This window comes from Austrofundulus limnaeus, unplaced genomic scaffold (assembly GCF_001266775.1).
Source record: "Austrofundulus limnaeus strain Quisiro unplaced genomic scaffold, Austrofundulus_limnaeus-1.0 Scaffold93, whole genome shotgun sequence".
NCBI classification, from domain to species: domain Eukaryota; kingdom Metazoa; phylum Chordata; class Actinopteri; order Cyprinodontiformes; family Rivulidae; genus Austrofundulus; species Austrofundulus limnaeus.
The window spans coordinates 795,271-821,992 of record NW_013952495.1 but is presented as its reverse complement, the minus strand read 5'-3'; the positions used below and the strand labels follow the sequence as shown (position 1 = coordinate 821,992).

At 36.6% G+C, this 26,722-nt stretch overlaps 4 protein-coding genes across 10 annotated transcripts in view; 1 reads left to right on the top strand and 3 right to left on the bottom strand.

The window, feature by feature from the left end:
* Positions 1-348: 348 nt before the first annotated feature.
* Positions 349-9,432, top strand: trpv6 (transient receptor potential cation channel, subfamily V, member 6). 3 transcript variants are annotated; one of them, XM_014012620.1, is made up of 17 exons: positions 349-422; positions 535-682; positions 766-863; positions 1,814-1,936; positions 2,762-2,902; positions 3,074-3,172; positions 3,489-3,664; positions 3,758-3,904; positions 3,993-4,072; positions 4,169-4,304; positions 6,643-6,729; positions 6,809-6,885; positions 6,973-7,138; positions 7,265-7,331; positions 7,417-7,685; positions 7,771-7,877; positions 8,979-9,432. In XM_014012620.1, the coding sequence occupies exons 2-17, from the start codon at positions 552-554 to the stop codon at positions 9,226-9,228; spliced, it is 2,154 nt and encodes a 717-aa protein (XP_013868074.1). In that variant the 5' UTR covers positions 349-422; positions 535-551; the 3' UTR covers positions 9,229-9,432. The 3 variants fall into 3 exon arrangements, with proteins under 3 accessions (XP_013868074.1, XP_013868076.1, XP_013868075.1); XM_014012622.1 differs by lacking the exon at positions 8,979-9,432 and having other exon boundaries at positions 7,771-8,478; XM_014012621.1 differs by lacking the exon at positions 349-422 and having other exon boundaries at positions 442-682.
* si:dkey-26c10.5 (CD209 antigen-like protein D) lies at positions 9,422-16,797 on the bottom strand. 2 transcript variants are annotated; one of them, XM_014012628.1, is made up of 7 exons: positions 16,572-16,797; positions 16,302-16,400; positions 12,747-12,851; positions 12,514-12,570; positions 12,002-12,150; positions 11,828-11,925; positions 9,422-10,647 (listed from the first exon to the last, which is right to left on the bottom strand). In XM_014012628.1, exons 1-7 carry the CDS (start codon positions 16,651-16,653, stop codon positions 10,521-10,523), a joined length of 717 nt encoding a protein of 238 aa, XP_013868082.1. In that variant the 5' UTR covers positions 16,654-16,797; the 3' UTR covers positions 9,422-10,520. The 2 variants fall into 2 exon arrangements, with proteins under 2 accessions (XP_013868082.1, XP_013868081.1); XM_014012627.1 differs by lacking the exons at positions 16,302-16,400; positions 16,572-16,797 and adding exons at positions 12,925-13,154; positions 13,996-14,126.
* Positions 16,798-17,134: 337 nt separating this feature from the next.
* On the bottom strand, positions 17,135-20,953 carry zgc:92606 (gamma-aminobutyric acid receptor-associated protein-like 1). 3 transcript variants are annotated; one of them, XM_014012631.1, is made up of 5 exons: positions 20,806-20,953; positions 19,536-19,625; positions 18,168-18,246; positions 17,890-18,008; positions 17,135-17,591 (listed from the first exon to the last, which is right to left on the bottom strand). In XM_014012631.1, exons 2-5 carry the CDS (start codon positions 19,623-19,625, stop codon positions 17,526-17,528), a joined length of 354 nt encoding a protein of 117 aa, XP_013868085.1. In that variant the 5' UTR covers positions 20,806-20,953; the 3' UTR covers positions 17,135-17,525. The 3 variants fall into 3 exon arrangements, with proteins under 3 accessions (XP_013868085.1, XP_013868084.1, XP_013868083.1); XM_014012630.1 differs by having other exon boundaries at positions 20,811-20,953; XM_014012629.1 differs by having other exon boundaries at positions 20,784-20,952.
* A 336-nt stretch (positions 20,954-21,289) lies between these two features.
* Positions 21,290-26,722, bottom strand: part of arhgef5 (Rho guanine nucleotide exchange factor (GEF) 5) — a 22,336-nt gene continuing 16,903 nt past the window's right edge. For both annotated transcript variants that reach the window (XM_014012619.1, XM_014012618.1), the window contains 5 exons: positions 25,780-25,922; positions 25,439-25,582; positions 23,263-23,333; positions 22,235-22,339; positions 21,290-22,093 (listed from right to left, as the gene is read on the bottom strand). In XM_014012619.1, the coding sequence (XP_013868073.1) occupies positions 21,951-22,093; positions 22,235-22,339; positions 23,263-23,333; positions 25,439-25,582; positions 25,780-25,922 (606 nt within the window). In that variant the 3' untranslated portion in view covers positions 21,290-21,950. The remainder of the gene's footprint in view (positions 22,094-22,234; positions 22,340-23,262; positions 23,334-25,438; positions 25,583-25,779; positions 25,923-26,722) is intronic.

The window sequence follows — 26,722 nt, the reverse complement described above, 5'->3', positions numbered from 1 at the left end:
CGTGTGGTTGCTGAATTATCATAGTGGCCATGCAGGTTTTGGTGGCACTTCGAGGAACGTGGGCAGGCCTGTTGATGGCTGGGAGACGGACTGACTAAACCAATAAATTTCAAATCAGCATGATGAAGAGGTTCTGGGTCTGTAAGCTTGAAGCCGAACTTTCTCTGTGGGATTTCTGAGCAGCAGGTAAAATCCACCTGCTCATTACAGCCTCACTGTCACTGTCTCACCTGTCCACTCCTCCTCCCTGCCCCACCCGTTCATTCAAAATCCCATCACACGTCTCCACCCACCTCCTGCACAGTCAGGTGATATATAAGGAGGGCGCCTTGGCTGAACATCGTCAAGCCGCTGTGTCCAACTTTAAGGGTTATGACCGAGAATTTAGAGAAGAAGAGGAGCAGAACTTTTATTGTTTGAGGGTAAGACAGACAAATCATATTCAAAAATCTTTCAGCATCGGTCGATGCTTTTCTTACACATTTTTTTCTGTGTGAAAAAAACAACCATAACCCTTTAATGTCATTTTTCTAGTTGAACACCAAGAGTCAATGTCCCCGTCTCTAGCCCGATCTGCTCCGAGAGAGCTCAACCATTGGTGGAGCCAGCTGAGGTTTCGCCTCCAGAACAAGAAAGGATGGAACGAGATGTTGGATGAGACGTTCCTTCTCTACACAAAAAAGTAATTAAACGGCCGCTAACTGCTTTCCAATGGAAGACCCGACTTGAAGTTTTAAACCAAGCCTCTGTCTTTTTGTCCAACAGTGTAAGTGACATTCCTCTCTTCTACGCGGCTAAAAACGACAGTCCTGGTTGCATCAGGAAACTTCTTGGCTGTTCATCCACCAACATCTTTGAAAGAGGTAGAACCAATGGAACATCTGAAAGCCATGACAAAATTTCAGATTTATGTTTTTTTTTTTTTTTTTTTTTGAGGAATGCAACAATGCAAAAGTTAGAGAATCACATTTTGAGAAACATAAGTCTAAGTTACTTTTTATTTTTATTTAAAGGTAATTTCTTATGGAGAAACTATTGCTAATCAACATATTGCAACTTGTCTTCTCTTCAAATATTAAAACATATTTTGCTTATAACCTCCTGAGATCCTGCATCTTGAAGTTGAAGAGACTGGTTTTAGACTGTTTGTTCAGAGGAACTATATTTAATTTTTTTAAAATAAAATATAAATTGGGGGTGCACCAATCGCAGTTTTCTGGCTGATCATCGATCTTTAAAAAGTCTGACCTGCCGATTCAATTTTGGCCAATACAGATTTTTTTAAATAACTGACATTGTCAGGCATTATAAGGTCACAATAAAGGTATGTTGTGACCCTATAGTGTCAGTTATTTAAACTGTTCCGATCTCATTTTAATGAAAAACATTAGATAATACCCTTGAAACAATACTTGTTTTAACTGGACATTACTTTGTGCAGGTAGATGAGAACCTTTTCTACCGATCTCCCAAAATTAAGGAAATCGGTGCAGAAAAATTGGTCAGCCGTTTTATTGGTGCGCCCCTGACATCAGTTCATATTTTAACTCCTAATTGCTCAAAAACAACGTTTGTTCTTATGATTTTGAGGTTCTACTAAATTTAACTTGTGAGGGGAGAATTAAAATTGAACATCAAGCAAAGGATTGAGACTCAAGAGGATAAAACTCTTGTGCCAAGGTGGGCCAGTTGGGCGGGGCCACCATTAATTTATCAGTGGCTGTTGTGCCCCTCCTGCCCTCCCCTTGGTGGCACCTCTGGGTAAAACTAAACCCCAAAATCTTGGTTTTGTTTTCTCATTGCTTTCCTCCAGGAGCCCTCGGAGAAACCGCTCTTCATGTTGCTGTGATGAACGACAACCTGGACGCCGCCGTGGCTCTGATGGAAGGAGCGCCGGAACTCATCAATGAGCCCATGACCTCTGAGCTTTTCCAAGGTGCAGAAACGCATAAAGCCAGCTGGTTTTTATAACAAGATGAAAACTGGCTGTGAGATTCAGTTCACCGCTGAATTTCACATTCAACAAAGACAATGAGCCAGTGTGGTTCATACTGGGACAGAACTGGTTCTGGTAACAAACCCATCACCTGTCAGAGCCAGTTATAGTACTACCTTTGTTCTTTCTCAGTACTTAGATTCAAATTTGTAATACCAGCTGCCTACATGGTTCTGAACTTAAAGATTTTTTGTGGCATATTTGCTCCAATCATTACCAAGCGTCACTTCCTTAGGACCTCAGGAGGTCATTCTCCACTGTCAGAAGACTTCAGTTTATTAACTGTAGCTACGGTTTGATCCGTCCACTTTGCTGCTCGCTCAACTGCAGAAAGACGTTGAAGTTGAAGGAGTTTGTCTCTTAATGTTTTAAGGATCAATCTCAAACTGTTTGAAGCCAACATGAAGCATTTGTTTGTAAATGTTTTCAGTGACCTTGTACTTTAGTCCTACTTTTAATAGGTCTGGGTTTTTCTTGTTATTTTGCTTTTATTTATCATGATTTATTTAATTGTACTTTGATGTTTGTGGTTTTAGGATTTGGTAATGTTTGTGTGTTTCTGCCATTCTTGACCAGGTTTCTCTTAAAAAAAATGTTATTAATCTGATTTAGATCTACCTGGTTAAATAAAGCAGTTTCCACTCCTCAAATTAAGACAGGAGGCAGTAAATTTTCTTTATTAAATTAAATCTTTATGACAAATCTGTCATAATTGTAGGTGTTTTGGACTAATTTGAGAAGTTGTCCTCACTCTGCCTGTCTCAGGTTTCACTGCTCTCCACATTGCCGTGATGAATCAAAACACCAACCTGGTTCATCAGCTGATTAGTCGTGGAGGTGATGTCACCACGCCTCGAGTCACCGGTCTGTATTTCAGGAAGAGGATAGGAGGCCTTCTGTACTTTGGTGAGTCAGCAAGACCTCTCAACAAACTGAGATACTTGTAATTATTACCAATTCAGATCTTGTACGGAGTGAAGTTGTTGCAGATTAAAAATTATTGGCTGGATAAAATGTAACAGTGTGCAAATTTTGTAAAGCAATAAACAGAATTTATTTTCCATTTTTGTTTGACAGGTGAGCACATTCTGTCTTTTGCTGCTTGTACTGGGAACGAGGACATTATCAACATGTTAATTGATGCCGGAGCCAGCACCAGGGTCCAAGACTACCGAGGTTTGAAACCCTATTTGTGGCATAATCTGTTAGGAAAAAAGCAGCAGTCTGTTATAGTTTAGATGTTTTATCATTTTTGGTTTTCCAAACAAAATAAAGCAATGTTTTGTAAAAGATAATGCATAATTAAAAAAAACAATATAAAAGAAAACAATTCTGTAAAATATTTAGTCAAGAGCTTTGTTTCACATCTCAGGGACCCTCGAAACAAAACAAGTCCTTGATTTTTTTTTTTTCTGGTTTTGTCAGTTGTTTTCAAGTAATTGTCCTGTTGTTGTTTTTTATTTTATTTATTTATTTATTTATTGTCTCCTAGGCAACACCTTGCTTCACATCTTGGTTCTGCAGCCCAACAAGAACTCTGTGTGCCATGCCATGGACCTGATCATGACACGCGACATGGAGCTGGACCAGGCGTTGCCCCTCGACATGGTGCCCAACTACCGAGGCCTCACACCGTTCAAACTGGCTGCTAAAGAGGGAAACATCGTGGTGAGTTCAGAGAGCAGCCACGAGGCCAGGTCAGATTATTCCCACGGATTCTGTTGAAGCCTTGCGGTAAAATCCTCTGTCCCCCCTCCTCAGGTTTTCCAGCACATGGTTAATAAGAGGCATGTAGTCCAGTGGAGTCTGGGGCCTTTGACCTCTCACCTGTATGACCTGACTGAGATCGACTCCTGGGATGACAGCATGTCAGTGCTGCAGCTTATTGTGAGCAGCTCAAAGAGAGAGGTACAGCCTAACAGCAACAACTATCTGTACCATTACACATAAAGATTAGACTGACTGGGATTTGACAATATATTTTCGTGTTTTGAAGGCGAGAGGGATTCTGGAGTTGACCCCTGTGAGGCAGCTGGTCAGCATGAAGTGGAACCTGTACGGAAAACATTACTTCAGGTAATTTGTTTTTTCTTTTCAGTTTTATTATTTAGGGTAAATTTCTCTCCTGTAAATATGCAGAGTGCCTTTTATTTTTTCCCCCTCTCGTTTAAGGATGCTGCTGGTGCTGTACCTCCTCCACATCCTGAACTTCACTCTGTGTTGTATGTTTCGCCCCCTAAAGGACGCCAACAGGAACCTCTCGGACACAGACCCCGATAAAACCATCAAGGTCCCGAAGACATTCAAAGTGGGTTTCAGTCATGAATTTGTGTCAATAATGTGTGATTTATTGATACCCTCTAATTTACTGTAAGCTCTTTTAAACATATTTCTTTTTAACTTTCAAATAAGATGAGATGTAAGGTACTAAATTTCAGGCAAAAGAAATGTTTCGCAACATTTTTTCTTGTGGAATATTTGTGGAATATGTTTATTTGGGGTGCATTTATAATCTCAGGACTTCATTCATGAATAAACTAAAACCTGATAATAACTACACATTATTTAGCCATACTTAATCATTAATAAATGGTTAATTAACCTTGAAAAAACATCATTAATTAATGGAAATTTTTAATAAGCTGTAAATTAACACATTTATTAATTCTTCACCTATAAAGGCTAAATACTTCCAAACCAGTGTACTCATTCTTTATTCATGCTTAATAACTCATGAGTTAACTATTCTGTATACTGTGTGCCATATATGTATGTAAATGCTCATATTAATGCTTTCACACAGCATGTGTTAATGGTTAGAGAATGTGTGAACTCACTATGATTTCAGTGTGATTTCCACAGGCGTAAAGGAACTTGTGGCCCTTCTGGGTTTTTCTGTATTAACAAATAACTTAAGAAATCATAAATAATCTTCACCTTAGAAGGGTTCACAAAAAGACTTCTAGCAACTGCCTTAATTAATTATACACTGCAGGATTAGTGGATTGTCAAATCAAATATTCTCTACATGTCTGACACGAGCTGTGAAAGTACATTTCTGTGAGCATTAACGTACATACACAGCATAGAATAGTTAATTCATGAGTTATTAAGCATGAATAAACAATGATTGTGTTGGTTTTGGAAGTAATTATCCTTTATGTGTAAAGTAATAATAAATGTTTTGACTTATAGCTTATTAATCACGAATGATCCTTAATGATCGACATTTTTAACTTATGTTACTAATCATTTATTAATGATGAAGTAAAGCTAAATAAGATGTAGTTCTTATAAAGTGTAACCATGGATGGTTTTCTAAAAATTGCATGGCAACAGAAACTCTGCTCATGCACAACTTTAAATAGATGAAGATCATGACGCAGTAAGAAGGAAACTTTAAGGAGTTTTTTTATAGGTCTTGATCTTTTGATCCCATAAACAGATGTTTTTAACAGGTCAAAGATTTGTGTTCTTATAAAGTAAGAAAAAATTTTAGTGCGCACAACTCAAATTTCCTTATAAAAAAGGGAGAAGAGTAAATGGGTGCCTTAACCAGCACTCCAAAAAATACCATGGTTTTAATAAGAGCAGAAAACAAGACACCTTTTGGCTACATGCCGTCGTCAACTTGTTACAGATCAGACAAACTACAAATCTATATAAAGAAGTAAAAACCACCTAAGCCAATCACAAACAGGTTGGGCAATCAGCCCAAAAAAGAAACCCTTACTTATAAAGTAAGACAAAAAGGCATGAGTCACTGACTGTCAGCGTTCTGTAAAGTGTGAGGTAACACCTCTGCTGTCAAACATCTCAGCAGGTCTCCTCCCCAATCTGTTAGATCTGTTAGATCTGTTAGATCTTGTTTGGGGGATTTCCACAAACATTTCCGGAACATAAAATACATTCAGTGAAGTTCCCAAAACTTCACATGTTTTGGATCAATGTAGAGACTTTTGAGAACAGTCAGAAATAAAACACAGTGAAAGGAAACTGGTTTCAGTTTTTAAATAGATGAAGCCTTTTAAAGACGTTGTGTGTGTTTAGGGTTGTTAGTGATGTATTTTTGTAACTCAACCCCAAAACGTCACTAATCCCCTCCGCCAACTCCCAACCCCCATCCACTTTTTGTCTTCGCTGATTGCAGCCAAAATATTTCATTTTCACAAAATTTTCATTTTCATTTAAAATTATATCTACTTCATTTACTTCTTGTGCTAAATTTTGGGATTAGGATAGAACAACAGTTGTTTTTTTCATGACGGTCATATTTACTCATGGGTCATTGAGTAAAACAGAAAAAGGTTTCTTTAGAAAGGAATCTTTTTTCTTTCTTTTTTTTCCTTTATTGGTTGAATTATTAAGTGAAGAAAATGAGCAAACAACCCAAAACTGTTTGGAACCAGGTTAGAAAAATAAAGTATTTATAAAGGCAGCAGAGTAATTTCAGCCTGTCAAGATGACTGTTGACAGCCTCAGAATTTATTTTATTCTTAACTTAAATCTTGTTGAAGCTCTGTTTATCCTAATCCAATCAGGCTATTTACAGTAACAAGTGTCTTGCTCCACCCACCAAAACCTCACACTAAACTCCCAATAATCTGAATAATCGGGCTCACATTAATTTCATTTTCCCTATTCAGGAGAGTTATGTGACTCATGGGGACAGTCTGCGGCTGGTGGGAGAGATCATAAGTGTCCTGGGAGCGATCGTCATCCTGGTGGTGGAGGTCGGTGCATGACTCATGTGCTATCTTTGAGTACTTTATATTATGGTACTAAAATATCTTCCCTACGTATTTCCAACAGATCCCTGATATACTGATGGTGGGAGCAAAGCGCTACTTTGGTCAATCGGCGCTCGGAGGCCCCTTCCATATCCTCTTGTGAGTTAAAATAATTCTGATTTAACAGCACCACATTTTGCCACATTGTCTAACCCTACTGCTGTTTGTTTGTGTTGTTTGTTCCAGCATCCTCCATGCCCTCTTGGTGGTGTTACTGTGTGTGTTCAGAGTCTGCGGGGTGAACGGTGAGACCGAGGTCATGGCGCTGGCTCTGGTCATTGGCTGGTGCAACATCCTTTTCTTCGCTCGTGGCTTTGAAATGCTCGGACCTTACATCATCACGTTACAGAAGGTCAGTAAGAGTTTCCTGCGAGTTTTGGAATTCGCTTTCTTATCAGAGCCGTAGGTTAATGTTTTGAGTTGTTGTTGTTGTTTTTGATGCTCACTTGTTTGTGGTTCTTGTCTAATTTCCTCCTAGATGTTATTTGGAGACGTAGCAAAATTCATGTGGCTTTGTCTCATTGTGCTCTTTGGATCATCTACCGGTGAGTAGATTTTGTTTGACAGTGCAGCTAGGTAAAATTTTAGTTTATTGCAAACTTCACTTTTTGTGTGTTTTTTCCTTCCAAGCTCTTTGGATGGCATACATGACCCAGGGTCCAGGGGGCCTTTCTCAGTACAGCTCCTTCCCCATCACTCTCTTCTCTCAGTTTGAGCTCACCATGGGTCTGATCGACATGCCGGTGGACGCCACCGTCAAAACCATCCCCATCATCTACATCCTGCATGTGACCTTTTCCCTGGTCAACTCTATGCTCATTGTCAATATGCTGATTGCCATGATGAGTGACACACAAGCGAGAGTTGCCCAGGAGAGAGATGAGCTGTGGAGGACTCAGGTAACACACACACGTGTGTATAATTATTGTTTTGACTTGAGTTAAATTGCTGTGTCATGGTTACAGCTGTGATGTGACTGTGCAGGTTGTGGCTACAACTTTAATGATGGAGAGGAGGTTTCCTCGCAGTTTGTGGCCTCGGCTCGGAGTGTGTGGGGTTAGCTTCGGCTTGAAGGAGCGTTGGTATCTCAGGTAAGAAAAAACTGTCAAGAAAGGAGTGGTTCAACTCAGTTCTTGAGTGGAAATAACTCAATGAGTGGCTGAACACTGAAAAACCAACAACTGAGAATTCAAAATTGTGTTCAGCTCAACATAAAGATGACCTCTGACCTACCTCTCAAATTTGACATTAAATAATTCTGCAAGAAAATAAAAGATAATTAATTATTTCATTACGAATTAAAAACAAATATTTCTGTATGTGCTGGACCACCTTTTTGTGTTATAACGAATCAAGAATTGCAATCAACAGTTGCAACATTTTCTTGGCTAAACAAGTTTATTATCACCAGGGGTGGCACTATGAGGGGGCCAAAAAGGGGCAATGATCAACCCCATAAAACTGTAGCCCACAGCCAGACAGATTTATATATATTTATATTATATGTTTGATGTGCATTTTAATTTCACTTTCCTATTACTGATGAGTAGAACCTCATCAACATAAAATCAAACAATATTTTTAACAATAAGTTAAAATTACCAATTATTTTATGTTGAAAAAAGGTTCCAAACCAATCTGAATGAAACACAGAGCAGAAAGTGAATATCCTCATGAGGCTATATTCCTTTTTTATTTCCAAATTACAAAGTGCTCCAGTAAAGAGCAACACTGAAACGACGAAAATAAGATTTCTCAGATCTGACTAAATGCTGAATATATTAAATGTTATTTAGGTTCTGATGAATTGGCAAAAGTTTTTTTAGTGTAGATACAGTAGGAACTTTCCTGAAGCTGTGTCATTTTAAGGTCTGAATATTCCATCCGTCTCAGTCGTTGTGTCCTTGGGTAAGACAGTTCATCTACCTTGCCTGCTGGTGGTGGTCAGAGGGCCCAAAGGCTGGTGCATGGCAGCCTTCCCTCCTTCAGTCTGCCCCAGGGCAGCTGTGGCTACAGTGTAGCTTACCATCATCACTGTGTGAATGAGTGAATGTCTGTAATGTAATGACCTTTGAAGTTTGTTGGGACTTGAGAAAGCACTATATAAGTTCAGACATTTACCATCTACATTGACCACGTTTGAAATCTGTTTAGACACAACATTTACTTCAGCTGCTCCTTTTTTCCTGAAGGGTTGAGGACAGAAAAGACACTATATTGCAAAAGATGCGTCGCTACATTAAAGCTTTCTCCAGGAAGGACCAAAATGAAAAAGAGGACCAGGAGAAGGTTGACACATCAAAGGGATCCCCCGTGCTTCGGACTAAATCCAAAGAAAGCATCAACAGGAAGGCAAAGGCGAGCTGGGAGGTGATCCGTAACAGTGCTTTCGGTCTGGAGATGGAGGAGTCAAAGGAGGATCACGACATCAGAATTATATAGTATAAGACTCTGCCTGATAAGTTATATGAGCTGTATATCCTTTCCCTTCCTTTGAACTGTGCAATTATTCCTGCAGTATTGAGCTATATAGGAAAAGAGTGTGTTATTTTTATAGTAGTATATCAGAAGTTGTAGTAGAGAAACTGAAGTTGTGATATAACTAAGAGTACTTTTTTGAAAAAAATAAACCTTCTTAAAAGAAAATTACTGGCTTTTATTTGTGTTTCAGCAGGAAGAAAAATCATTCAGGTCAAGTGATTGATCTTATAAACAGCAACACTACTAGAATACAAAATGCACCACACACTGAAGTTAGAAAGTACATCACACTTAAAAAAAAATAGTTTTTTTAAGCAAACAAGCTTTGTTAATTTTCTGGATACTGACTGGAGTGCGATATGAAAAATGAAATGATTTGCTGTTATTTAGTTGCTTATGAGGCACCAAGTGTGAAATGAAATGTTTAAAAAATGTCACTAACACATTTTCATTATTTAGGTCACTTTCTGAGTGTAAAATCCTAGTTAAAGATTGTGAAATTGTGAAAAAATTATGAAATTGTGAAATAAGTCTTTTGGAATGAAACAAAGCTTTTGCCTTTGGTGCGCTTTTGTTATGAAGTCATCTTCCTGAGACAAAAGCAACCGCTAATGCTGCTAACGCTGTTAACACTGTTTACGCTACTAACGCTGTTAACGCTGCTAACGTGGTTAAAACTGCTAACACTGTTAACACTGTTAACGCTGTTAACACTGCTAATGTGGTTAACACTGCTAACGCTGTTAACGCTGCTAACGTTTCCCTACAAGACTTCAAATTGCCAAATCACAGGTACCATTCATATTGTTTTGAATGAAAACATTTTGAATTTAAATTTTAAATGCCATCTTCAGAGCATTAGCTACATTAGCAGGGTTAACAGAATTAGCAGTTGCTACAACTTCAGGATGATGACATCAAAACATGAGTTACACACCAATGACAAAGGCTGTTTCATTCCGAAAGACTGAAATGTAAAGTTCAACATTTACAACATGTAGATTTAGTCTAATATTTAGATATACCATTTTACATTTAGCAGAAATTTGCAAAATGTAACAACTGTGTGCTAAATTACAAAATATATATTAAAAAAACATTGTTAGAAATTTTTTGCTAAGATTTTACACTCAAAATTAGTGAGCTAAATAATAAAAATGTGTTAGGGATATTTATTAAAATTTTATTCAAACTTTGCACTTCATATTTGCTGATGCTCGATGAAATGCTCGATCAGGACCACCCAGAAGCCCTCAGATCTGCTGCTGACAGATGAAATAAGTGGAAGCCTTACAGGAAGCTCGGTCCCAGTTCGTCTCAGCTGGATCTTCGCTGCTCAGGAAGGCGCAGTCTCCGTCTCGAGGAGCTTTACCCCAGAAACTGTGATCAGACAGAAAGTGTTGTTTTGTTGTTGCACATCGTTTTTATTTTTAGTTAGGCAGAAACAGAAAAAAAAAAAACTCTTGTAACTGTTTTGAAAGAGGAACCAAAGTCAGATGCAGATACTAAAAAAAAAATCAGTTTTTTCTTTTTGGGTCAATAGAAGTTGAACAAATGGAAGAAAAGACAAAAAAAAATCAAGTAGCTGAAAGAAGATGTTGCTCTTTTAAATTCCAAGAAACCAGATCTGTTCCTGTTTTTATTTTCTTCGGTAAGAAAGTCTAAAAGCTACTTTCAGTTATTTTATAAGAGATACATAAAATACTGGAGGCATGAAAGAAAAAAATAAGTAAAACTTCCAAATACCAAACTCAGTAGTTTTGTTGTATTTGCATAAACAAAGTTTGCTGACTGATCGGAAACCTTCGAATCCACTCAGATGATTATCATCCAGGTCATAAAACTAAGGGAGGGCTTGTAAAAAGTACAAGTGTATCCATTTTTTTAATCTTCTCCAAGAAATGTTGTGCTCTATCAAATGAACCAATTGGCAGATTTGAATAAAACTCCCAGGAAAGGATTGTTGGATGTAAATATACAGCTGATTAACTTTTTGAGTCAATCTATTTCAAGATGACCACCACAGCTAAATCAGTCTTTGCCTACAAAACAATAAAAATAAAAACTGCTAGAACTCAGTTTCACAGACACTGAGCTAAGCTTTGTTGTGGTACAAACCTAACCCCAACTCCAATGAAGTTGGGATATTGTGTAAAACATAAATATTAAGAATTAAACAAAAATTGAGAGAACGTTTACAAAAAGCCATCAATAAAGTTTTTGAACGTTAAATATCTTTGTAGTGTTCAATTGAATATAGGTTGAAAAAGATTTTCACATCACCTTCTTTTGTTTTGTTTTGTTAGTTTCACACAACGTCCCAACTTCATTGGAATTGGGGTTGTACATCAAACCCATTAGCCCTTGGAGTCAACCCGCTTCAAGATGACTGCCATAGCTAATCAACCTTAACCAATGCAAAAATGGTTATAACTCAAGTTATAAATGTTGAATTAAATTTGGCTCCAGCACTTCTAAGCATGAGGTAAATAAAAATTTGACATGAAAGTTGGCGAGCAATAAGCATTCGTTTTAATTGAATTTTATTCCCAAAATTCACCTCTGCTCCAGTTGACTGTGGTCAACCCAGTTCCAGGAATTGTCAACGTGTCTCAGACCAATCCAGTATTTCAGGTTCCCTTTGGATGTCAGAAAACTCTAAAGAGAGAACCCAGATCAGTCTCAGAGAAAAGAAGGGAGCAAACAGCAGAGTTCAGGTGCTCCTCAGACCCACCTGGAGGCTCTGAGTGGTGATGACAGCCAGAGATCCACCACCGGAGCTACAGTTTTTCTGACTCTCAGCCCATGGCAGTCTGAGGGTGGACAGGAAGAAACACGACTTGTTGAAGTAAATCCAGCCCTTGGCGCACAGCTGCTCATGCTCTGGAAGCAAAAGTGGACTCAAGTTCAGTCAAGACTCCACAAGAAAAGACTAAAAAGAAAAATACCAGGAAACTATGACGAGATAAAAATATTTTTCTTCTTCTTCTGTGTTCAACTTGACTCAACCAAACATTTATCTTTTGTTCTCCAGTAAAATGAAAAGACTTATGGTAAATTACATTTTAAAAATCCCCCTTCAATAAATGATAAAATAACTTCCTTAAATGTATTTTTCTTCTTTTTTACTTCTGTCAGCTAAGAGAGCAGAACATATCAGATGTTTTTACTTTGCTTATCCAAGTTCTGTTGATTTTTTTTTATTTTATTTTATTTTGTACTGCAAGTTTCCAGCTTTACACTTACGCTTGGGGTTAAAGTGTGGACACTGCTGGACGGTGCAGGGAGGGGATCCAGATCCAACTAGACAAAAAAAGACAGAAGGAGGTGAAATAATAACACCTCCAGGCTGCAGCTGGGTGCAGTTTGCAAAACCAGAAAGAAACGCAGCATGATCCTGAGCCATTTTGGTGTTTCTCTGCTTCACTGGTTGTGCCTCAGAGCTGCAGTTTGTTGCCTCGATGTCTGCAGGTACTCACGTTTCATGCTGAGGAAGACGATGACCAGCAGAAAGATGAAGCAGAGCACAGTCAGAAAAACACAGCCGTAGCGGAACAGGCGTTCGTTTCCTTTAGTCTCCTTGGCTGAAAGAGGAAAACAACAAGCAGAGATCATCAGTGAGCACAACACAGACCAGCATGAAAACTCCATCCTAACCTTTCTCCTCGCCCAGCTCAACAGTCAGCTTGGAGGATGAGTTCTCATCTTTTTTATCCTCAGAGCCCCAACGACAGAATTTAATGTACATGATCTGTTTCTGAGTGGGGAGGCTGGTTCCCTGTGTCCTGCTCCGTCTTCCTGCTCTGCAGACTCACCCCTGCCTGCTCCAGTGCAGCTTAAAGAGACCCCGTTTGTCTCGTCACCATGGCAGCACGGCAGCCGTCAAACTGTTCATGTGGGACAGTGCATGGTTTGTCCTTGCATTCCTCTAAAACTTTAATCTGTCTCTGTGTTCATATTGGGAGACGGCCAATGAATCTGTGTGCATGTGTGTGTGTGTGCGACATTAACTCCAAAACAACAGATAGGATTTCACTTCAGGTTCTTTCACATCAGTGTTTGGGTTAAAAGATTCCAAACAAAGAACATGAAGATATGATTGTTGCTGTTTTCAAACTTGTAAACAAGCAAAAAATAAATAAATAAAAATAAAAAACCAAGGTCATGCTCAAAACTTTTCAGACAAAAATTAATTTCTTTCCACAGAGTTACACCAAACCATTCATCATAAATACTGTATATGTTACTTGATTTCTTCTCCTCTAATGAGTATTTTATAAAAAGGATTTCATAAAATTCAAACAGGACAGTTTAGGTTTATCTTTTTTGTTGTTGTTGTCGTTGCAACTAGTCCCACGATTATACCAACTAAAAGTCTAGCATCTCATAGGAATGCATGTCCACCATCACAAGATTATTTTAAGCTAAAAAAAATCACATCCAAACTGTAAAAGTAACATAAACTCAGATATCTCTCTTGTATGGGGCACTAAGTGTAAAATAAAATGTTTTAAATGATCACTACCACATTTTTATTATTTAAATCTCTTTCTGAGTGTAAAATCCTAGTTAATAATTTCCACAAACATTTAATTATTTAGTTCACTTTCCTTACATTTAGCTTTTTATTACTAAATCTAAAATGAAAATGTTATTTGTAAATATTGAGTCCTAAATCTAAATATAAAAATTAAATCTTACATGTTACAGCTAAATGACAAAACTTACATTCAAGAATTTAGGAATGAAATGTAGCCTTTACAGCTGGTGTGTGGCTTTTGTTATGACATCATCATCATCCTACACAAAACCAAACACTGACTTCCCTACCAGACATATGACGGCCGCTGGCTGATCTTAGCATTAGCATTTTCTTTTGTCTCAGGATGATGATGTCATAACAAGAGCCGTGACGCACTCCAACAAAGGCTGCATTCCATTCTGAAATACTTAAATGAAATTTTATTTTTAACTTTTAGCTTTAGAATTAAAATTAAACTTTTAGACGTAACATTTAACATTGAAATTTATCATTACGTAAAAATTAGCAAAATGTAACAGTAGTGAGCTAAATAACTAAAATGTTAGGGAAATTTGCTTAATGCTCTGAAAGTGAGCTAAATAATGAAAATGTGTTAGTGACATTTTTTAACATTCTATTTTACACTTGGCACCACACGATCTGTTAGTATGTGTTGTGAATTACTCTCAGCTACTATCCAATCAAACTTTAACTCAATATCTGTAAATTTCACTAAGTGGTGTTGTTTTTGTGATGGGTTACATTGATTAGCTGTGATGGCCATTTTGACTTGGACTAACTCCAAATGTTATATTGTCAACATTGCAGACCAAAAACACACAAACACCAGCAAGAACACAATCACTTATCTTTGTCCTCAGCTGATAAACAAGATAAATTAAAAAAAAAACACACAACAGCAAAATGTCTGGTGTTGAGTAACATTTCTTCCAGTAGAGTAACTGTTTTTTTCTTTTAAGTAAATACGAAAGATGAATCATACTTTTAGTTTAGTGACTGACTCAGGAAGCTCTAACCACAGCATTTACAAAAACAACGAAGCGTTTTCATTTTTGAAAGTCGTTATAAAATTAGTGGAAATTTAAAAAAATAAAAAGCTTTTCTATTGATGTATTTATTTTTGTTTGTTTTGTTTTTTTTAAGAAAGAACGAAAAGACATATTGTGTTTAAAACCAAGATTTTTTTTTACCTTGAGAAGTATAAAAAATGAAAGATTGAGTCTTAAAACCCTTTTTTATCAAATGCTTAGGTTTTTCTTAGTTCTATGTGATTTAAAATGTGAATATTTGCAATATACATAAATTTAGCACAGATTATTTCTGGTAGATTATTTATTTGTTGCAAAAAATGCTTCTTGACAATAAATTTTATTACAGGCACCTGATTGGCAGCACCTGCAGGTACCAGAAGCTCAAAACAAAAGAAGCTGTTTGACTGAGAAGATTTGTCAAATTTTTCATGTGTGCACCCACATACTCTGCTCTACTGCTCATCCCACATTCCATATTCCTCACGTAAGGGATTTTAAAATGGAAATTAACAGGCTTACCAACGGTATACAATTTATTGTCAAGAAACATTCTTACACCAAAGAAATTATCAGTCAAACACAAACTTTCTTACATTCCCCCTAAATTTATATACTGTTTATATTATATTACCCAATGAGTTTGTTTAGATTTTAGACTATTTTCTTACAGATTTTTCCCCCCAAAGATTATTTTCAGTTATTCCTACATCAAATATAGACTTTTTCTTTTTATTAGAGATGTAACAAATATTTACACCTATAAAGCAACAATCTGTGAGTTTATGGGGACATTTTACTGCAGATCGACACGAGGAAGTCAAATATTAAAAAAAAAAAATAATAATAATAATAATAATAATAATAATAATTCCAGATGAGCACAAAGTCAGAAGCTGACATGGCGTGAGAACACACAACATTTGACTAAAGATGAATTAAGGCTGAGGAGGTAGGTTTAATAAGCAGCAGCAGCTGGAACTAATAATAAAAGAGAACAGATGTGGGGTGTGGCAGAACAGAAGAGCAGGAGCTAAGTATGAAAAAGTAGTGGGAGAAAAACAAAAACAAAGGAAGTAAATCAAAAAAAGAAAAAAGGAAATCAATCAAATCCAAAGGCACAGATCCTGACACTTTATATAAAAAAAAGCTGTCTCATAAAACTACTTATTCCTGGAGTGGTTAAAACCTCAGGATTGAAGCAAACATCGTGAGTAAAAACCAGCTACACACACCAGCTGAATTTATATTTTTACTTCAAATGAAATTATCAGCTAAAAAACCTCTTGGTTTGAGGGTTTGAACAGAGACAGATATCCGGAGACGTGCTGAAACCTGTGGGGTTTTAGGTGTTTTCTCTCATCAGAGACAATAAGCTAACAACTGATTTTTTTTTTTTTGTTAGCTTTTCCATTGTGACTCAAAATGAAAAAAATCATGTAACATTTTATATAAATGTGTACCTTCTTTTGTTTGTACTGGAGATTCGTTAAAAAATGTCTCAGAGTAGATGTCCTCAGATGGACTTTGCAGTTGGTCGTAATCACTTGGTTCTGCTTCCTCTAAAGATGAAAATATAAAATAAAAAACAAAAAATATCAGAATTTTATTTTGAAATACTCCACATATTCTCTGTTCAAATGTACACACAAAATCCACTTGTTTTGTAATTATAGTTTTGTAAAATTTGCTGAGCATTACACAGAAATGTTATTGATGAAACTTTTGCTCACTTTGAGTTTTCACCTCCACCAAAGCTGCACCAGCTCCCTCATCTTCATCACTCTTCTTCTTTCCGACCTCCTGCATCTCCATGGCTCCTCTCTCTCCTGTGGCTCCCAACTTTCAATTTACTCTGAAAAGTTTCTGGTCAGCTCTCAGAGGTTATGCAACTTTCTCTCCACCCAGTAGCACAAATGCTGTGTCAAGATGTCCAGAGAGGTGTAAAAAAAAATAAAATAAAAAAAAGTTCCTGCTGTTCAGTCAAAATGAGACTCATCTACTCAGTAGACTGAACACTTCCCCTTATTTACTTCGGTCCTTCCTCTAAATCACATGTATTATGTTTGAAAAGCTTCTCATGTTGGCACTTGTGTCTATAAATAATGCCTCTCTGCTAAGCTCAATAATCTGTGGTTCGTTTTTTTTTCACAGTAACAAAATTTTCTCAGTTCATGTGCAAACAAAACTTTTCAGCATGTGAAGTGATTTAAATATTCATTTTCCCCCCATTTAGCAATTCGACTAAATTTCTCTTCTACGCTGTTAAATAGAGACATAAATATGCAGAGCAAACCAATTTTTGGAATTTTCTTTATTTCCACAAAAGTTATGATAATTTACAAAAAGCAAACCAACAAAAATTCTATTTGCATTAAATACAGATGACTGAGAAAGATCATGAGCGTTTTCAGTACTTCCTTTTATTTGCACTCATTTCTTTTAAAGCCCTCCCTAAAAAGAGAAAGACCACACACACACACACTGTGGCTTAGAGTTCAGTTTTTTGAAAACTCAGTCCAAGATTAAAAAATCCGACCAGTTCCACTCTGTACAAAGTTTGTCCTTTCTCCATCAAAACTCATATTGACAATTAAAGTGGTGCAAAGCACAAAATAAAAACTTCAACCTCTCTATTCCATCCTCTCTCTGCGTGCTCTCATTCTCTCTCAGTCTTTTGTTCCACTTCAGGCACCATACACGCTCTCGTTGCTGTAGGTCATGTAGAGAAACAGGTCATCCTCGTGGTGCTCCTGCGACACAACGAGCACAGAAAGACTCATAGTTAATTCAATTCAAAAATTCAAAAACACTTTATTGATCCCAGAGGGAAATTTGGTTAGTGTGAAACAATAAGAAATCTTCAATAAATATAGAAAAGGAAGCCTAAATAGCTTATAAATTAATAGCTCTTTAGTAGTGACTGAAAGTTTAAGCATTCAGTTCAGCAAAAATAAGAATTCCGGATTTTCAAAATGAAAGAAATTAAAGGTAGAAAAATATTCTCTAATGTTAGCCACAGGGAGTCTGCTCATGTGTAGATACTTTTACCTCGTATACAGTAGAGAGAGGACAGCTGGATGGGGGGAGGGAGTTGTTAACAAAGAAGAAGAGCGCCTCCTCCGGTCTCAAAGACATACGCTGACGGATCAGAAAACACAACTGGCCGACTGGGAAAAAAAGGAAGGAAATAGTCAGCTGGTCAGTTTAGGTCACGCAATTCCTTTGTTTCATGTCAGAAGAAATGAAAGAAAAGGTTTAAAAAATGCCCAGTGAAACTTTTTCTCCACCTTTTAACACCTGTATGTTCATGTTCATGTGAAAGTCACCTGTCAAATCTGACGGCACCAGGTATTTCTTCTTGTCCAGTTCAGGAGCTCGTGACCTCGGGGCCCTCTCCACGATGATCTGAGAACAAACAAAGAGAACATTTTGGAATTTGCAAAGACGCACAATGTTTTGATTTTTTTAAGTAAAACACATAAAACAACCTCTCTTAAAGGGATCCACGATTAGTTGTAACATTAAACTTTGTTTGATAAACATTTATTTTAACTGTAAAATAAAGACTGTAAAAATAATGTAGGCTGTTTAGTTTTGTAAAATTTTTTAAAATATTTTTTAACACAGACAGAGCCATTTTATTTACACGCAAAGCATTCTGGGTAAATGATGACATCAACTAGGTCATCAGTGCGAGACTGCTAGCGAGCTATATCCACCCTGAAGGTTAATCTTGGACAATATCTGATGATCGACTCTTTTAAATGAAACCWGAGAGCGTTGACAGAGAGGAGAAGGTAGAAATGACTCAGCCTGKAACTGAAAATATRGATGGAGGACAACAGAGCTGCTTCATGGAAGAAGAACCTCAGCTTAGCCTGTTAGCCTTTGCGCTAGCGCCCATGCTATATTGCCTTATATGTATTAGCTCGGCGCTAGCGCGACAAACAAGCTAAACTGAGGTCCTCCATCCATATTTTGTTACAGGCTGATTCATTTTTGTGTTCCCCTCTCTGTCATGTGGATGGAGGACCTCAGTGACGAGAGGAGAATGTTTAGTGCTGAGCTAATACATATATATATGGTGATAGCATCGGGGCTAACGCTAAAGTTAACAGGCTTAGCTGAGGTTCTTCTTCCATGAAGCAGCTCTGTTGTCCTCCATCTATATTTTCAGTTACAGGCTGAGTCATTTCTACCTTCTTCTCTCTGTCAACGCTCTCTGGTTTCATTTAAAAGAGTCGATCATCAGATATTGTCCGAGATTAACCTTCAGGGTGGATATAGCTCGCTAGCAGCCTCGCACCAATGACCTAGTTGATGTCATCATTTACCCAGAATGCTTAGCATGTAAATAAAATGGCTCCGTCTGTGTTAAAATATATTTTTAAACTTTTAGTTTAGAAATTATAAAAACTGAACATCCTACAGTATTTTTACAGTCTTTATTTTACAGTTAAAGTACATGTTTATCATATAAAGTCTAATGTTACAACTAATCGGGGATCCCTTTAAATAAAAAAATATATCTAAAAGGAATCATAAATGTGATTTTTTATTATAAAGTAAGCTTTATGTAAAGATTTAAATGAAGAGGTACAACAAAGACTCCATCAGATGAATTTCTTGCTCATGTGTTGACTTACTTAATCTGACATGATTGTGAATAAAAGTTAACCTGCAGCCACACTGACCGGGATTTTGTCAGGATGCTTGGCCCGAACTCGTTCTCCCTCCGCTCTCCTCACCTCCAGCGGTACAGAGCGCTGATAAGGACTGGCCATCTGAAAGCAACATGAGGAAAAATGAAGGGTCTCACAATGAATTCCTTTACTGAGCAGACAATGGAGAACAAGCGCCGTCTGACTTAAACCACCCTGTGAACAAGTGACTGTCAGCCTGAAGGGCGAGTCTCACAATGGTTTAATCAAGTTAGGTGCATTGACCATGTTTGGGTTAGTATTTTACATAAATACAAACATTTTAAACAGTATTTGTGTGCAAGCTTAATAACAAAAACTATAAACCTTTAAGAAAACTGATCCTGACATTTTTTTATTTGCATTTATGTATTGTAAATCTCTGACAGTAAGGTTGTAAAAATAAAATTGTATAGGTTTGATGATTAACTGCTTGATAAAATATAAATTTGAGCTTCCATTGAAAGTTATGTAGCATTAAAGTGCAGTGCATTTTATTGCACATTTACTATCCAAATCCTATATTTCAACAAGCACAGAAAAACATGGTAATTTATGCTCATTTGTCCTTGTGGAGTTTATGTTTTGGTGTTTGAACCCTCGATTAAATAAAAAAAAAAAAACTCTGATAGACATTGGAATTATAAGTGTAATGGCTTAAACACATTCAGCTGACTGCAAATTATATACAAGGTTTATTCAAAACGGATATTTAAATTAGGATTTTATTATAAAATAAACAAATAAAAAATCAATAATAAGTTCACAAAATTGCCACAAAACCTACAACAAGATAGCACAGTCATTCTTATAGGAGCAAAGACAGAATACAACAAGGTTTAAAGTTTTAACATTAAATAATGGGCTGAGACAGAGATTTTTTAGTTTTTTTCACATCAGGAGCCTAAAAACTGCCAGATGAGACCAGCTGGCAACAGATTAGGTCTCTTTTATAATCGGGGAACAACGTGTTGTGGTCAGGATGACACCAGAGTTTCTGAGCTAACCAAGTTCATCACAACCCCAGGCCACGTCACACTTTATTTATTTTACTACGCTAAAATCGAAAACCTCACTACAGAAACAAACTAATCTACGCTCTCCGTTTATTACCATCATTTTCTATACACAAAAAAGCTTTAATATTTAAGTTTATTTTAAAAAGAAAGACTGGAATCAGTTATGTATTGGCTAGCTAGCAATGAACATGCTAACGAATTTTTAAGACGTCTCTATTATTACCTTTAAAACACAAAAAACAAACCTCACACCATACAAATCAAGTCCAGATTCAGTCGCTAGGTGATACGGTTCCTCAAAAAACCTCTTGAGATTATTTTTGAGCTCAAAAACACGATCAAAACGCACAAGACGGAGCTAGATTTCAAAGATGTCGACTGCAGTAAGGATGTCGTACGAAAACAACAACAAAGGCAAACGACACCGCCTACCAGAAAAAAACAGCCAATCAGAGGCAAGCAATAAAACTGACAACAAATTGTGCCTATCAGAAAAAAGCACGAGCAGAGTTCTCTACCAGATTGGATGAATTGTGCGCTTGTTTATGTTTGTTTTGCCTTATTTGGCAGCACATAATCCGGGGGCAGAGCTTGGAAACTGTGTGATACGTGCATAAAATTTACCTTTTTTTTTCAACCACCTGAACTGTTCATTTTGTTCTGTACACAGCTCGTTTTGAAATATTAAAATATGCCACGAAACAAGAAAAGTCTACATTTCACAAGCAATGTTTTTTAAAACTGTGTAGTTTATTCCTGAACATAAATCATGAACATAAAGCATCTTTAATATGAATACATGTACATAAACCAAACAATGTTTTTTTTTCTCCATCAACGTGAATTTTTTTAAATGTTTTCTTACACAAAGCTCTGTACATCAGTAAATTGTCTTTTAGACAATGCATATACCTGTTACCCGTTATGCATGCAGGGCTCCAACAAGCAATTTTCTCAAACATTTTGGCATCAAAGTCTTTAGATTCAAGTCATTCTGCACACACGAAAAGGTTTTTTCAAAAATAGTATTGCAAGTAGAAAAAACTCCCTTAGATTTTTTTTAAACAAATGTTTCAATGCACTTTGAAAGCACTGATGTACAGAAAATGTCTTGCATTAAACAGTGTGAGGAATTACTGAGAATGTCTCTCATACCAACCTATGCATTGTCCTGCATGAATATAACGTTCCACAGAGTGAAACCAACAAGGCCTAATTCTACATCTTTGTAATTTGTACAAAGTTTGTAGTTGTAGTTGCTGGACATGTGCACACTTTATTTACATAGCATTAATATATCCACTGTTCAGTGTGCAGCAGCCAGAAGCACACAGGAGATAAATTATGGAGTGACACATTCATGACATCCCTCTGTTTACTCCTGTAGTCTTCAGACTTCAGCTGTAACCGTCGTCAGTTTGTAGGCATCCGACAGGTTTTGTTTTCTGGCTTTGGGGTTGATGATGACCTCCAAATGGGACTTGGGCACCCATCCCTGATTTAAGTCTGACAGTTTGGTTCCCTCTACCCAATCTAAAAAAGAAGAGGGAAAATCAAATATGAAGGAACTGAGAGCTTAATTTCCTCTAATGCGCAAATCTGTGCAGTTTTTGTAATAAAACAATGCGAGCGATCAGCATGGGAATCCTGGATTTAATTATGTGGTTGACTTACTGTCGCTGGTGTCCTGGTGCACCACAATAACATCAGCTTTTTCTAAAGACAACTCATCTGGCTGCTGGGCCACATAAGCCCGGACACACTGCATCTGTGCTAAATCTGGACAGAAAAGAGGAGGAAAAAAGTGACATTTGAGAGGCAAATAGATAGTTTCTTTTATCATTATTGCAGATCTGGACTTTATTTTATTCACATCTCTTTAAGAGCTGCTCATGTTTTTATTTGTATTTTTTGTCATCAGACAATAATAAGAATGCAGAGCTTCGGCATGACACACATGATTTCCACTTGACTAACGTTCTACATAGCTGGTCTACCTGAAACCAGTTGGGCATTTGTAATTATAAAACTACAGTGGAGCAGCCTGTTAGTTCAGTCAGAAACATGTTCCTAAATATGCTGTTTCATAAGTGACACAAACTGCATTTTGTGCAGTTCAGCAGCAATCCCATTCAAAGAGAAAATCTTCTTTTGGAACACAAATATTTCTGAATATTTAACTGTTATTAATATATCTTAAATGTTGAAATGAACGTTGTTGCTATTTTCTGTCACTGGTGATGTTGGTGTCGAAGGAATCCTTATTTCAGAGCTTACGCAATGACGAACAATCTATTTTTATCAAAATGGTGCATTTTTCCTCCACAGTTTTGACAAAGTTTATCAGCTAAAACTTTAAATGCTTTTAGCTGTTTGGCTGTAAACACATTAAGTTCACTACCTGCATGTATTTGACCAAGTAAATCCAGAATTTTAGGTTCTCGGAGGCTCATGTCTTGTTTGTCAGTAAACTTGCCACCCTCTTTAACAATCAACAAGCTGAAGGGTGTCTCTTAATGGCTCAGAAGCTTCTTTTCATGGTGTGTATTCTTACAATTTGGCTTTCAAGTTCAAACATTCACTATCAACCTGTATGTGTCGTCGCCTCAGCATGTGGCTGGTTTCTGAAAGTAAACCTAAAACCAATTTTTCCCCCTCATATAATTCACAACTGGTGAAACACCATGTTAGATTACCCATACCTTCTGCAGCAGAAAAGTCGAGTTCAGAATGGGGCCTGGAGATGGCTGAAATCCAGCGTAGCTTATCACTCCTGCAGGGAAAATATTAAAAATGGGTTTTATTATTTAATTTTAGCAAAATGCCATTGAAACAAACATCTTTTCCAAAATATTAATGAACAGACAGGTGGAACTTCAGGATCATAGAATTTATTTGTGCCTGTTTTTATGGCTCATATATTTAAAAAGCTTTCTAAAGCGTCATTTTTACTTACTACCTGGTGATTGTCTAAAAAAGCAACATTAAATTGAACTTTTTGACTTGATAAATGGTTTTCAACTTTAAACAGCAATCTAAAAAAACTCGTGGTGTGATTCTTATGTTATTTTAAAGAAAACATTTGAAACTAAAATGATTGTTCTGTCCAGCAAGTGTCAGTTTACATTTTACTGAAACTGTTTAAATAAAAAAACATGAGGAGTTTTTTTGCCTTTATCCTGATCAGTCATACAGTGTTTTCTGAATTTGATGATGATACAAAGACAGCAAGTGTAAGGCCAAACCACTCAAGCTTTTATTTATTCCTACTGTAAATATTTGACTACAAAAGGTAACATTTAGATTTGTAACACTGACATTTTAGTGCCTAGGATGAAGGATGAAATTGCTTTCATCTTCTTATTGTTTTATTTTCCACTTTAGGAGCATTGCACTATTATTATTTTACAATATATTATATTGATGGTTTTAGTCTACATAAATGTAACAGTTTGAGGCATCAAGATAAACTTCCTTATAGGGACAAATATATAAATTTGATTTTCAACAGTTGGTAAATTATCTCATTTTGCTAAAATAAATAAATGAAGCTTTGTGATACTAGCTACACATAATATATTCCCTATATGAAAGGCTGTTTTGTGTTTCAAGATTTATTGTTTAAGTGACAGTTCAAACCTTTTGAAGTAGGTCTCTCTGAAAAGTTTCTAAATAATTTATATCTTACCTGCTGTAAATAGCTTTTTAAGTGAACTCAATGTAAAGAAATAGACTTTAATCTCAAAAATATTGTATCAGTTTATGTTTCTCAGTTAGTGTTGGTTGTTTATATAGAATTCTGGGATAATTTATGAGCAAAAAATGTAACAGCAACAACTAGCCGTAGCACTTCCAGCAGGAATATCATAATATCTTCCACATCTTATATTTCTTTTTCAATAAAAATGGACTTAGTAGATTATTTGGTATGTATAAGCATTTCTCTGGGAGCTGTCTTTTAAATGATAAGAGCGATTATTTTGTAATCTCACCTATTTAGGATTCTGTGCATATTAAAAAAAATGAGACCCCTCATTTTTGATGGAAAACGTCAACAATCATGCTATAACACCTCCACGAAATGAAAACAAAATGTACTAATTTGGAAACAAGCTTTTTTTCAAAGTAATTCAACCATTTTGTCATCAAAGCCCAGATGATTTATTAAACAATCATCTGAAGTGCAAAGCCATCATTACAAAGGATCACACAGAAAAAAAAAACTGTCATTGTTTCATAGACTGACAAGTATTAGAGATAGTCTTGTACATGCAGTACCAGTTATTATTTTATTACCTGTTTTTTTTTTATTTCAGCCATTAACATACATTCATTGTAAGAACTTTAACAAGTTCTAAAATAAAAATTCCCAAAACTAAAAATAAAGACCCACTAAAGCCACTAAGTATTGTCACAACAAAAAACAATCAAACTGTTTTTTTATGTTTGGTGCCAAATTGCTTTTTTGTTTGTTAATCCTCTGTCCAGAATCTCAAGATTTTAGTGGATATTGATAATTATTGATTAGTTTGGTTGTAACTATTTGAAAAGAGGACCAGGAAACAGGTGAGTGAAGTTAGTTGATGCCATCAACTTTGCTTAGCTGGGCTGTGAGAGGTCAAGTTAAAGCCTTTCCTCTGCCTACATTACCCAGAATACTGTGCGCTCAGTGAAATGATCAACATTGTATCTGACATATTTTCTATTGATAGTGATCACGTTTATTGCGATATACAGTATATTGTAATTATTTTATCACCCAGCCCTAGTACCAATTACTTTGAATTATCTGAAGGGAAAAAAAAAAAACGTGTAAGTTAATCAAACCTGTCCTAGAGTTTCTCATGTGTTTGGTTTTCAGATGTCTAAGTCTCTTACTGTGATTCGGTCCTTAGCAGCAGGGGCTCATTCGTCCAGTGCAACCGGAAGACGTTCCTCTGTAGGGAGAGAATTTTAACACGAAAGTTCTCTGCACGCAGCTCTTTCACAGGACAGTGGTCGATTACCGTGAATTTCCCCCCTCTGCAAACAGCAGACGTCATAAGCACAGATGACAATTGGGACAGAGGAAGGAAAAGCTGTGATAAGACTAAAGAGATGATGACAAAAGACAGCAGATAATAGCAAAACAGGATGCAGCAAATGATAATGAGAGATGAGCTGGCTAGCCGCAGATGGATTATAATAGAAACGCTGAACAACATTGTTTGGTTACTCACTCTTTTTGTACAGAGATTAGCAAGTAGTCATTGAAGAGGTGCAAGTAAATATTTCTCTCGGTTTCTTTCTGGGGCAAATCCATCAGCTGAATGACTGAACCTTCACGCACCAACCTCCGAGACTGACTGACGAGGGGAAGAGTCTGAAATTCATCCAGAAAACACATCATTACTTCTGTTCTGGTTAGATTTTCTGTACTTGAAATGAAAGAAATGAAACCAGTATCCTGTAAACAAACGTCTAACACTTCCTTACTTACATGTCAAGTTTTTAAACAAAGATCTCAAATGATCTGTTAGTGTTTGGAGAATGTGCTGAGAATGATTCATACCCACTACTACACCAAAGTTTACCCCAATATCTGTAAAACTGACTGAGTTATAGCTATTTTTGTGTTTGTTAAGAATAATTATCTTCAATTGGGTTAACTCAAAATGTTAAGCAGCTGCATGTATACCCAGTAATTACTTTATTAAAGTAAATATTATAACATGGATGGATGGATGGATGGATGGATGGATGGATGGATGGATGGATGGATGGATCATGAGGTACTTTGCTAACAGACAGACATAGTTGACTCCATCAGCGCTGAAGCTTTAACAAAGATCTAACATTATTATACATCATAGACTGGACTGTTCACATGGTCCTCTAACTGAACTCCCCCAAATTTTAGCTTAATATCTGTAAAAAAAATTGACTGAAGTGTTTTTTTTTTTTTTTGCAGAGGTCAATAACATGTGGACGGCCATCTTGAATGAGGTTGAGGCAAAAAGTTTTAAATGTACATCTAGTGTTTACTTTCGGAGAGTTTATATAAAATCCTTTCAGTGGTTTATAAGATAGTTTGCTAACATGGTTGTCAAACACACACACACACACACACACACACACACACACACAAACACACACACACACACACACACACACACACACACA

What these genes read in the sequence shown, in the direction of transcription:
- trpv6 (XM_014012620.1), top strand. Translation starts at nt 552, where the DNA reads ATGTCCCCGTCTCTAGCCCGATCTGCTCCGAGAGAGCTCAACCATTGG. An exon ending in CAGGGTCCAAGACTACCGAG is followed by an intron (nt 3,173 to 3,488) that starts GTTTGAAACCCT and finishes ATTGTCTCCTAG; the next exon opens with GCAACACCTTGCTTCACATC. An exon ending in TCGTCATCCTGGTGGTGGAG is followed by an intron (nt 6,730 to 6,808) that starts GTCGGTGCATGA and finishes TATTTCCAACAG; the next exon opens with ATCCCTGATATACTGATGGT.
- si:dkey-26c10.5 (XM_014012628.1), bottom strand. Translation starts at nt 16,653, where the DNA reads ATGGAGATGCAGGAGGTCGGAAAGAAGAAGAGTGATGAAGATGAGGGA. An exon ending in TCCAGTACAAACAAAAGAAG is followed by an intron (nt 12,852 to 16,301) that starts GTACACATTTAT and finishes TTCCTCTTTCAG; the next exon opens with CCAAGGAGACTAAAGGAAAC. An exon ending in TCCACACTTTAACCCCAAGC is followed by an intron (nt 12,151 to 12,513) that starts GTAAGTGTAAAG and finishes TTTTGCTTCCAG; the next exon opens with AGCATGAGCAGCTGTGCGCC.
- zgc:92606 (XM_014012631.1), bottom strand. Translation starts at nt 19,625, where the DNA reads ATGGCCAGTCCTTATCAGCGCTCTGTACCGCTGGAGGTGAGGAGAGCG. An exon ending in AGCATCCTGACAAAATCCCG is followed by an intron (nt 18,247 to 19,535) that starts GTCAGTGTGGCT and finishes GTTTGTTCTCAG; the next exon opens with ATCATCGTGGAGAGGGCCCC. An exon ending in GGTGCCGTCAGATTTGACAG is followed by an intron (nt 18,009 to 18,167) that starts GTGACTTTCACA and finishes TTTTTTTCCCAG; the next exon opens with TCGGCCAGTTGTGTTTTCTG.